The sequence below is a fragment of the Stegodyphus dumicola genome, chromosome 7, assembly GCF_044657685.1.
Source record: "Stegodyphus dumicola isolate Sdum_Otavi_A_Nest chromosome 7, ASM4465768v1".
NCBI classification, from domain to species: Eukaryota; Metazoa; Arthropoda; class Arachnida; order Araneae; family Eresidae; genus Stegodyphus; species Stegodyphus dumicola.
The window spans coordinates 71,895,928-71,908,854 of NC_140774.1; the positions used below are offsets into that span (position 1 = coordinate 71,895,928).

Here is a 12,927-nt window from a genome sequence, read left to right on the forward strand (position 1 = left end):
CCTTACTTCTTATATTAGAAAATGACATTCTCCTTAAATAATGCTGATTTCTGGAATTTCTCAGATTAATATTTTACTGCGTATCCAATATTAGACAGTTGACTCAATCTTTCTCTGGCCATTATCCTACTTTCCGACGGGCATAAAGGGAAACTGAATAAATGGAATAGGCGATCTTCAACTTAGAAGTTCAACCCCTAGAATACATGCAAGAAGCAAAGTGAGCATCTGTAGTCATACACTCAACTCGTTGTTCTTTATGCGGTCTAGCCACTTGTAATCTGAGGATACTATTGGTATTAAAGCTACATGCTACAGTTTTCTCTCTCATTAGTCAATTTTAAAATTTGTTGTGATAAGGTTTTATAGATAATAAGACTTCCAGATTTAAATAATCCTGTTTAACAATATAATTTCTTTTTATCTGTAGGCTAAGGATTAAATAATAGCGTATAAGGTATTTCTGTCGCCTTCTTAGCATTCCTTCCTAGTGTAGTGGTCTGCACGCTAGGCGCGTATTCTAGAGGTCCGTGGTTCGATTCCTGGAAAAGGCGTTCCTCATTTTTCATCACTCCTGCTTCCATAAAAATACCTAATGTCCCTATAGTGGCGCACGAACTAAAAGGGTGTTAGATGGTGATTCTCCACACCCAGGATTTGGCTATTGGGTCCCCTAAAACCCCAGTCACCCTCTAAAAGGGGGAGTATATAAGGTATTTCTTCCGCCTTCATAGTGCGGTGGTCTGCACGCTGGGTGCGTATTCCAGAGGTCCGTGGTACGATTCCCGGCAAAGGCGTTGCTCATTTTTCATCACTACTGCTTCCCCCCAAAAAATACCTAATGTCTCTACCAGCGTACAATGTAAAAAACATTTCTCACATATTTATAGTCATAATATAACATACTGAAGAAATATACTAAAGACGATAACTAACAGTAATATTAGTACACCTAAAATTCATATATGCTTTATAATCGTGTAAGTCTTTCCTTAACATCTCTCAAAAGTGTGAAAATTATTGAAAATATAGAGGAATTATGTTAATAAAGTTGGTACTTCAGCTCATTCTGATTCTACTCAGTTCGAATAATCGAGCTTTGTCTTGATATATTTTTAAATTTAATTTTAATATCAAGGAAGACTTCCAGTATTAGTTAGAAGTATAGTAACTTAGAACTTTAGTATTATTGATCAGAAAGTATTATGTTTCAGATTTTAATCACTTTAAATGCCGATATCATCGATAAAAAATTTGAAGCATAGATTTCACTCGAAAAGTAGCCTTTGATCCTTTCACTTTCTTTATCCTCTCATCTACAGGCATTTTATCTTGGGATATTTAAAATACTTTCTTTGTACGAACAACCAACACAGCTTGAAATTAATTAGATTTGGTATGTATATCATTTTTAGGATAAACTGAAGTTTTTAAAAATAGACATCATCTGCGTTTCACAGAAATCTAGATGTCTATCCTGAATTGCTTGAGAAAAATATTTTTCAAAAGTTTGTTTAAGCAGTATCGGAGCTGCGAATAAAATTTTATTGAAATAAAAAGAAGAAAAAAAATTCCATTTAGAGATCGGAATCTTTTGCCTTCACACGGATCTAAATTCTGTTCGGTATAGTATTTCCTATTCGCTTTCGATGGTGGAATATTAGAGAAAAAGCAAGAGTATTTAAATTTGCCATTCGAGGGATATATAACGTACGTGCCGCCAGCCCATGAATGCGTATCTCACTCTGTATCACGTGAATAATACATTAATCAAACGTTGCGATTGCGGTTTCCTTGGCCGAGGATAATAGAAAACGGAGGAGGAAAGCGTTTAGCAAAAATAGGATCTCAGTCATAAAATGCAGCGAGGCAGAACGGCAAAAAACTAACTACTCGTTACGTCACTTTCTGTAAAAATTTCTGAGATATGCCGTCTGCCGATTTCCTCCAATAACAGATTCTCTACGGTACGAGGAGAAAACATTGTCCCGCAAACAGGTGTGTTTGTTCAAGAAACGTGCAGAAATACAGAATCTTAAAATTCTCTTCGACTTGACATCTCTTCACTAGTTACATTTGTGAGAGTGACAGGAAAAAAAAAAGCAGCCGAACCTGCTAGCTGAAATCAGCTGAAATATTCGAATTAAAAAAATATAAAAGCTTTCTATCCATTTAAACTCAAATTTTGTTATTTTTTAACTTTCGGCCTTTGGAATGATCGCTGGGAATTTCGAAACAATGATGACACAGTGCTTGTAAAGAACAGAAGCGCGGATTGTATCTTGGCAGGCGTGCGTGGATTTTGTTGCATTACTTTTGTTTCTATTAGTTTGTGGCGTTGATCTTTTAACTGTTAACTGCACGAGATTGCATAACACATCATTGGACCTAGGCGCAAGCGGGATAATCCTGGACGGGATCAGTATACGATGCTTCACCTAGCGGAGGAAGTTCGTGAATGTTTCGTGGCTACTGAAAGTAGCACAGTTTGGCCGTCCATTTATGTTATTATCACTGATTCTAGACGAACAACAGGTACATAACTATGCTTGGTGCCAAAAGTAGAGCTTGGACAACTTTGTGCATTTATCTTCCATTATTATATTATTTCTAGATTCGTGATTAAGTGAAAGAAGTCACTGTCAACAAGTTATCTTTGATAATCCAAATTTCTAGAGTCGTTGTTATTATCTTTTAAATCTTTAATAGTTGCACCGGAAGATATATTGTCATGAAAGCTGAAAATCTTCAGCGAGTTGTCTATCTTAGATGGTAAATAAGCGTAATTTGTTATAAAAGCTAAGCGAACTTCGTTTTATTTACGAAACAACACGATTTATGGCAATGCTTAAAAGAACCGTTTCTGGCATATCCCAATGTGATAATTTTTGCAGAAAACTATGAGTCTTGAAACTATGATGCAGCGAATGAGTCAGTGCCAAGAAGCAGTTAATTTCATTTACCACTAAGCAGTCGCAAAACGTGCAGTGCCTCTGATTTATCTGCTTATTTTAAATAAGATTGTGCATATCAGAATTTTTCATTTCACTAGAAAGCTTTATTAAGACTATGCGTTTAGCTTGTTATCTGTTGACACTGTTTGTCGTGAGTCACAGTTTCTGGAGTTTCTCTGTAAGTCAGGAGACGGTCACTTCTGTATCCGTAACGATTCACCGAACATTAGTGGAAAATTCTGGACCTCAAGCGATCGATGTGATGCAATCGGAGGATGCGCCTGCTGATGAAGATTATAACGAAGAAGAAGATGATGAAGTGAATCGAGTTCCTTTGCCCCGCGACCCCCTAGCGGAGGAAAACGATAATTACGATAAAAAACATCACGTGCCGGATCACAGATTTAAACTGATATCGTTGGATAATATTGTCCATCTGAATCCTGCCCTGCAAGTGTCTTTGTGGATCTTCGTGGGATCTCTCGTCAAAGCAGGTGAGAGAATTCAATTTCCTTTATTCTCTAGGTCACTTCGAGACTGTAAATCATTTACTGGTTATACAAAATAACGGTTAAATGAGATTTATTTATTTATTCCACAAGTATAGATGGAATTCTAGCTCGAGCTTAATACTTTTTCAGTTATGCTTTTTTTCGTTTATGAAGAAAATGTGATAACGTTTGTGTCTAAAACGATATGAAGGATCATTTTAATTATTTAAAATAATTAAACAAAAACAGTTGGGAAGAATTAAATTTTGCAATCCGTCTAAGAAATTGTGGAACTGAATTAATAAATGTGTCATACATGAAGCAAACAACTTTGTCACTTCAAAAATATAGCAAATATTCAGCGGTAAATATTCTTGAATTCTCTTGTCTCATTCTTAAATGCTGTAAAAATAGTTCTTTCTAAGGTGAAATTTTCGGAAAATAAGTTATAAATATTATAATCTGGCAGATAAGGAAGAGGATTAAAAATAGCTGCATTCTTTTTTACAGTATACTACTAAACTATAGCTGTACTAGGTGAAGAGAGCTCTTATAGTTCCCTATTGTTCGGTCTTTGAATCCATAAAAGTTGGTATACGCCGCATAAATCAAGTAAAATATTCTGTTTGAATTTTACTTTAGTTGAGAAGATATTTTAAAGAAGTACGTTCAAATAGTAATCATTGTCTCTCACTATCATTCGATAGTTTCTCTGCAATCCTAAATCTTTATAGATACATTGCATTTGTGTCATACTATTTGTATAATTTCTGCCATGCGTAAATCAGGTGCTTGAATGTTTAATACAAAATAAAAATAATATGTGTATTTTTGAAAATTTATTTTATGCTTTCATACACAAAATAAATGTTTGAGGGGGCACATAATTTTTATTGCAATTTTAAAATTTTGTTTCTCAATTAGCAATGTTGCTGGAAAATACATTTAAGAAAAATTTTGCCTTAGACAAACGATGGTTTCATAAAAAAGCATATTGCTTTTAGCTAATGAAAATATTGCTTTTAGCTAATGAAAATATTGCTTTTAGCTAATGAAAATATTGCTTTTAGCTAATGAAAATATTGCTTTTAGCTAATGAAAATATTGCTTTTAGCTAATGAAAATATTGCTTTTAGCTAATGAAAATATTGCTTTTAGCTAATGAAAATATTGCTTTTAGCTAATGAAAATATTGCTTTTAGCTAATGAAAATATTGCTTTTAGCTAATGAAAATATTGCTTTTAGCTAATGAAAATATTGCTTTTAGCTAATGAAAATATTGCTTTTAGCTAATGAAAATATTGCTTTTAGCTAATGAAAATATTGCTTTTAGCTAATGAAAATATTGCTTTTAGCTAATGAAAATATTGCTTTTAGCTAATGAAAATATTCCACAGTGTATAAATAATCCTCCCAAAAATTTTTTCTAAACTGAATATTTTTGCTGATTGAAGAAATGCGGTTTCGCAGTCGGTCTAAAATTATAAAATAAATTCAGAGTCAGTCTAAAATAAAGTGCGCGATAAATTCACAATCAGTCTAAAATCCGCATTTACAGTCAATCCGCGATAAATTCCCAGTCAGTTTAAAATTGTCTTAACTTGTACACTCTTACTGCCATATTTAACGCAAATAATATGTACTATGACGTAAGTATTTAATTAAATAAAATATTTCTGTTGACTTTATATGAACCGTATCACAATTATCCTCTCTGAATTTCCTCTCTGAAATCCCATACCCTTAATTAAGGTTCCAAAATTAGGATAAAAAAGGGGTAAGATTCATATTGAAAAATTCTGATTGCGGAGTATATGCTAATATTTTGACTTGGCAGTCGAGACGGTTTTAATTCCATTTTTATTTTCCAGTTGACGTTTGTGCCACAATCACTTTGCACTCTAGTCGTGCCTATTCAAGAATATTTACATTTTTAGTATTATTGCAACAGGAAGTAGCATAGCGAAATTACGTCCAACCAAAGCAGAGAGCGAAGCTGAAGCATGTAGTTATGCAAGATGGAAGCACACGAAGAGAAAGGTTTTGGTGTAAGTTTCAGTTCCCAGTTAATACGTCATCAGCGTGCGTTGCGCAGGCCATGTAAAAAAGAAAAATCTAGAAATGAAGCAATTCAGAGACGTTATTACGATTTTTAGAACAGAGAAGGAGAATTACAATTTTATTGTTAGTTTAAATTATAATTTTGATTTACATATTTATATATATACAATTTACGTATTTTATATTTATTATTTGCGTTACTTTTTTGTTTCCACCAATTATTTGCACTTTTCAAGTATTTATTACACCAGTGATATCATTTCTGGACTAGTGTATTTATGCAAAACTGTGCTGTTGTTGTTGTTGATAATGCTCACTTGTCTATCATTTCCTTGTAGCAAAGGCGCATATTTAGAGTGCCTCCATACCGTATGGACACTATACATTTAAAAATATCCATGCCTTCTCCGGGATTCGAACCCGGACCCTTCGGCACGGCGCTCAGTGACTGTAACCATTATACCGGATGGGCGGCATTCACAACTGTTTAGAAATTGAGAAAATAATTTTATTTTTCATTTTTGTATTAGCATACGCCAGTTTAAATATGTATTAGATTTAAATGCTTTTTACATTTACAATATGTATTTATGTGTGGTGCGTGTGTATACACTATGTATATGCGTGTCTGAACGCGTGTGTGTACGTGTATGCATTTTAAATAATAATGAAAATTTAAATTCGAAACATATTCAACTTGGAATAAAAAGCTGATAAAAATTAAATAAATTACTTTGCGAAATCAATAAACACAGTGAAAGAAAAAAACAAAAAAGCAAGTCCAGTTTTAAATCCAATTAAAAAAGTGCAAAGTTAAAATTTAAAATCACTCAATGAAGAATTCACATCTTTCGGCACATCTTCCTCAGGGGTCTGGTGTATCAACAGAAGTAAATGAATCAGCTTGTTTCTGAACTGACAAAAATGTATTAAATTTCAAAACTTCAGTTAAATACAAAACATTCTGTGCCTTCATCAATCCAATCCATACAGTTTGGAATATGAATGGCACCTTGTCTAAAAGCACACAAAACATAATTACTTCCTTGTACGCAGTAAAAATGCTTCCTTGTACGCAGTATTGTAATGGCGAAAAATTTCGGGTATCATATTTCAGCGAAAATATCCATTTTGACCTCTATCGAATGCAATTTAACGATGTTTTTGCGTGTACATAAGAACAGAATAAAGAACTCTTTTCCCCCAAACGAATTATAAAACTGATTTAAAATAGATACAGAAGAGTTTTTTTTTCCTTGGCGTCTGTATGCACGTATGTATGTATCTCCCATAATTTGAGAGATTCTGGCTTATAAGACATGAATATCTTAAGTGAAAACTTTTCCGAAAGAATTCATAAATCTTCACCGTGAACTTCGTCGTGATTACTATATTATGCGTACAACAAATGCACACTGTCTGAATCAACTTAAGATTACTCATACAGGTGGTCTGAATGCCGTCAAAAACCGTACTTTTGCACATGGAATAGCAGGAAAATACTACACCTGCGCAACAGTTTAATACGTAGATGTCTACAGAACATGGAAGCAAAGAAGGCAGCCTCTGTAAATCAAAAGCATTACGTAAAAGGACATTCTTAAAAAAGATTTAAAATTGATAATACGTTTATCCATACAGTTAAAGAGGATTAGAAGTGATTTTAACATCACAAACATCTTTTAACAGAATTGGCCACAGTTTTGAACAATTATGTTATATTACATTACGCTACATTATGTTTCAGTAACCAAATAGGTATTGCCATTGTAAGAAACCAAAAATCTTTAATTTACCTTTTATTTCGACTAATAGAATATTGTCATTTAACGTAATATGGTAAGATCTTAAATTTGTCACATAAATAATAATTGTATTTAACAAAGTGAATGCATGTCTTAATCTTTTAAATCTTTGGTTTATTTTTAATAATATATCAAATTGGAATACAGTTTAACTTTGAGTGAACAAACAGATTTCGCCTTGGCGTTTGAAATAAATTCATTATTACGAATCACATGTTCCAAATATTGCTGTTTTACGTAAAGCATCGCAATGAATCATGACCTATTCTCGTACGTCTGCTTGTATATGTAATACATCGTGATTGCTCTGCATTAATTTTGGAATAAATTACTGTCTAAATGATACAATAATCACCTTGCGATTCTCTGTTTAAAGAGGATTACAGAGGTGGACTTTTGTGTGCATTAGCTATTATTTCCCAGATTTGATGATTTCACTATGGGAAAATTTAGCTCCTATCAAAATAGCAAGTTATCACAACTGTTGCGTAGGATCAACGCTTTCAAAGCAGAAATGGCCGTCATACCATGTATTATGGAAACTACAGTTATCCCTCTGAGAGTTAGAATCTTTCATTTCCATATGGGAAAGAAAAGCTGTAAGCGTCGTGCGCAGTAATTAATCATATGCATTTATTTTTGTATGTGCCGCTTCTAACAATTTTTTACGAGTTCAATAACTGCCAGATGTCTCATTCACTGGCGGATGTTCAATTATTTTTTACCTAATTAAAACATGTATTTTTTGCCAGTGAAGTTCAAGGAAAATCATGATATTTTGATACTATGATACTTTTCAATGGCAACCGTTTTCATTCTGCTTTTGGTTTTGCGAGCATAACAGTTTGATGCCTAGATTCAGTTTTCTGAATACTTTTGATATATCGCGCTGTCTTTTGCTTTTCTAGCTGGATTATTACGCGCTAAAATGCATAATTAATAAAGTAGTATTTCTATCGCAGAATAAAAGTGTCAGAATAAGTTTGTTACGGTAGCGGAATAAATAATGAAGTGTCTGGAAAGCTTCGGAAACAGAATTCACACTAAACAGTATCGCGAAATTTTTGAAGCCTGAAATTACAACAAAAGTTTGGAAAGATATCATAGCCAAGGACTTTGACTAATATTGTGATACTTATGTTAATTTTCTAATAGTTAAATTTTAGTTTTTACATTTACTTGTTATTCTGTCGTCTTTCATCTAATAACTTTTTCAGTTCAGAAGTTTCTGTTCTAATAAAATAAGTTTAAATATTAGGTTTCTTAACTGCAATCATGAAATTAGTTAAAGGAACTGCTGATCGTTTTGGGGAGGTCCTACATCTGGTTTATTCATTGATCGTGAATGGAGAATCTTTTAGTAAGTGGAAATTGAAATTAAAATCTCTTTTGCGAGAATTAGAATAATTTCAGGCATCTAATTAATTAAGGTATAAAAATTATAAAACTGTTAGCTACTTTAAGATAGCTGTTGAAAGTTTATCAGATAATTTTTGTATTTATGTTATACCATGAGTCGTGGCTCAAATAAATTTTACTTATTTTCTGATTTTGATGGCTTGTAAGTTCATTATTTGTTTATGCTGTTTGTAATTCCACTTGACTCTCAGCCAATGATGGGCTTTTAAGATAACGTCAAGTTCAAACGGAGAATTTCCACTACGAGTTGAAAATTTATAAAAACTTTTATTAGCTACGAAGTAGTAATTAACGCATAACTAAATAAGATTTTATTACACACATTTTTAAACTGATCCTTTCAATTTGTAAACCAGTCAGATTTTTGTAAGGTTATCAACACAGCAATATGAGATCAAGGCTGCTAGTTTAATGAATGGTATTCTGATAGATTACATAGATTACATCTTCTTCATCAATTTAATTCCCTAACATGTTTTCAAATCTAGCAAAACACTGTTTCCTTTAAATATAAAAAAATTCTTTAAAAATTAATATAAAGAAGCAAGCTAAAATTCGTTACATTAGCGACATTGCTGAAAATTTCCCAAAATTCGTGTAAGATTTCGCCTTGAAATAAAATTCCTATTGATTTGGAGAATCGTAAACACAACTTTTTATCTTTGAAGAATAATTTCTTACAAATGCCAAGGTAAATCAGATCGCAAGCGCATTTTCATCTTATCATGCAAGCCTGTCACAACAAGAAAAGCATATTGAAAGCCTCATATACAGAATAGAAACTAAACTTTTTGTGCGGAATCAGGAATGGAAAGGAGTTTGTAACCCATCTGGAAGCTCACCTTACCTTATGAAAAACTCGTATGACTCAAAAGTGCTGGAAGAAATCTCCGTCCTCCAGCTATGTTAAAGCGCCGTTGCATGTTTTTGGTAATTTCAAATGCTGTCGTACCATCATTTCATTTGTTCTATGGAAAAGAAAAATCCATGTCCACTAAGTAGCTTAATTAGAGGTCACAGACACTGACAAACTATGCATTAGTTCAGGATTTCTTGTATTCTGAGCATCAATTTAATTCAATTAATTCTGAGATGTATGGCATTCGACCATCTTGCTGAAACAAACACTGAAATTTTCTTTTGAGTTGAATTGGATTTTATTCCACCGTATTAGTGAGTTACTTTAATGAATTGCCAATGGCAAATATTATTTTCAGTCAAAAAGAGAAGTGAGTATTCATATTTGTTTTATTTTAATGTTTTTAGTTTTATAAATTTTTAATGGCTAAGATTCTTTCAAATTATAGCCCAAAAAAACTTTCAAATATTAAATGTTGAATGATTATTTTAGACTTAAAAGAAACTTCGAATGAAATACTGTGGTGGCAATCTAACTTAAAGGAGAAAAGAATCTTTCTACACTGCTAAATCAATTACTGAGGACTATTGGCTTAGGAAAGAGCGATTTGTGGAGGATTTTCTATGAAATGTTGACTCGCATTTAATATAGGTCCACCAGGAATGTAATTAATATTAATATCTTGTGAATGTAAAATTGTAGCGGTATTATACAAAGTACAAAATTAAAAAGGTCTTTTTTTATTATACTGAAAGTATAGAAGTGAGTTTGAACAAAATTTATTTAAACAAAGTACCAAAATGGTTTTTTAAAGTACCAACATATATTAAAATGTGTTTAATATGCACAGTACACTATTTTTAAACGACTCACCCTTTTATAATGATAACAGTCTAATATAATAATTGGAAAAATGAAAAATCTTATGCCAAAAAGACTGACAACGGACGGGGTATTTATTAAAATATCATAAACAGGAGATAAAAAGGCGGCGATTTGGCAGCGTAACGTAACCTACCCGAAAGCGAAAAATGGATGAGTAAGATATACTCATTTATAGTGTTAAAATAAATCATATCCTTAACTATCTAATTAAAAAAAGAATGAAGAAACTTTTTACAGCAGAATGCAAGTGGAGGGAAAAAATCCATTACATAAAGTAATTAAATAAAAGTGTTTTTGGTACTAAACGAATTATTTTAAGGAGAATAACATTCTAATGGTCGATTGTATGCGATGCCGTTTTTTCCTATACTGGTTTTAAATAAACATAAGAAAAAATATCTAAAAGTAGTATTAAATAATATTCTTTTTTAAAATCCACTGGACACATAACCCGATTAGCAGGAAAGAAATAATCTCTAACACATTTATTCGCAGACTTAATCGTAAACTCTATGGACTTGTCAGCGTTACTGCGATGAATCTGCCGATTTCTTCATCGATTGTTTCCATATAAGCAGACGATTATTTACTCATTCCTAGAAATGGTGAAAAGTCATCCGTCTGTCTCGCTTGGTGTGCGAATTTCGCCACAAGGAGCGTGAGAATGTACGTATGCTTGCTCACATCTCACAAAAAGGAATGTGTATTTGTGACGTGTTTATTTGATTTGAGAACTATTCAAAAATTTATCATATTGTTAACTCAGATGTTTGAGCATATGGAGACATTTATACAATGCATGTGTAATTTGGAAAAGTGACTTTCAATGTAAGCATTTAGGCAATTTCTTGCAACATTTTTCATAAAGTTGATAAAAAAATATTTGTATGATAAATGCTGTTTTCGCATTTCTGATATCTAATATTAGTTAACAATACTAATAATCTGTAATGAACGAAAGTTAAAAAAGAAAACAATTGATAAAACGAGAAATCAAATATTCTTATGCCAGGTTATAGATTTTCTAATTTATAACTCAAATGTTTAAATTACGCGATGTTCTGAGGAAAGTTTATGCAAATACGTATTAAAATTATTATTTTGTACCCAGGTGCATTTTTAATGAAATGGGTGGGGAAATGAATAAGACTGCCCATCGCTGGTAGTTCGGCCTACACCCATGTCTTTGCTGCATGCACAATAAATTTATCTCAGTGCAAATTGTATTGAAATGTTTCCAGTTTTTATATACTTCACAGCATATAATTTAATAGAAAAATAAGTTCAGCTTGCCTCTGTGTCCCTTCATCAATGTTCTGTTTCTTTTGGTCATAGTGACAAAGTGCGCGGTTGTGATATTAGGAATGGTTTGGTTTTCAGTACGAGTATTCAGTAACCGTATGTCTTTGTTTGATAGAATATACAGAATAATATAAGGTAGTAAAAAGTGCAGATCTTCTGTACATGCTGAAAAACCTTTCAGTTGTTAAAATTTAATTTAAAGGGTACTATTAGAAAATTGTATACATTTTCCTCGTTTTTCTTCTTTTTTTAGGTGCAGCAAACAAATATAAACATCTAATTAATTGTTAGGCTGATATTCAAAAGCTAATAGTGAAATATTTTTTAAATGTACATTTCTCCTAATTTTTTTTCTTATGTACGACTTAAATATGAAACATATAGACTTAAACGGAATTCTAATAATGCATTTCTCTTCTCAGAGGCGCATAGCCATCGCTTACTTTACCGTAATAAGTAAATAGATTGTTTTACCGTAACTATTTCATAGATTATTTAATCAATCATAGAGAGTGCTTCTTTTGTTTGAAGTTGCCTTTTCATAAGCCTCAGATAAAAAGCGTGTACGCATTGATTTCAGACCTGGCAAATAAGCTGCCTGGGTAAGCATGTTTTGTTTTTTCCCATGCGTAAGGTGAGTTTGAAGCCAATTTCCCTTAATATGTCCTTCGCAAACGCGTCTCTTCCCCTTCGGAATTTAGACAGATATTTTTCGTGTACTTTGTCATAATCAAATAAACCAAACCAACCTCTTCCCTAAAGCAGACAGTCATCGCATATTTTGCGATAAATGATTTAACGAACAATAGAAAACATATGTTTTAACTTTCAAATAAAACTCGTTGAGCGAAAACTTACAATTGCTTTAAAACAACATCAATTTTTCATTTATTTTGATATATTCGTGTTCAGAATTCGATTCGTTTGTTTTTAAGGAGACTTCTGTCAGAAAGACAGATTTATTGCGTTGCAGGAAATAAGATTTTCTTTCTTGCTCTTTCGTAGTTGAATCGCATAAGCAGTTTATTATAATTAATCTGGCAGTTTTCTATCCAATATAAGTTATAATGACATAGTTCGCGCTTTATGCATAAATATGATCATTTTTTGAAATATACGTATTAGATTATATTTTATGCGACTCTATGTC

At 32.3% G+C, this 12,927-nt stretch overlaps 1 protein-coding gene across 3 annotated transcripts in view; it reads left to right on the forward strand.

Moving 5' to 3' along the window:
* The window catches only part of LOC118182193 (Na(+)/H(+) exchanger protein 2-like), a 313,261-nt gene that overhangs the window by 130,204 nt on the left and 170,130 nt on the right, over positions 1–12,927 (forward strand). The window contains exon 1 of one of the 3 annotated variants that reach the window (XM_085820439.1): positions 2,012–3,448. The exons of the other annotated variants lie outside the window; for them this stretch is intronic. Within the exon in view, the coding sequence (XP_085676565.1) occupies positions 3,070–3,448 (379 nt within the window). The 5' untranslated portion in view covers positions 2,012–3,069. Of the gene's footprint in view, positions 1–2,011; positions 3,449–12,927 lie in introns of those variants that run through there. 3 annotated transcript variants of the gene reach the window in all.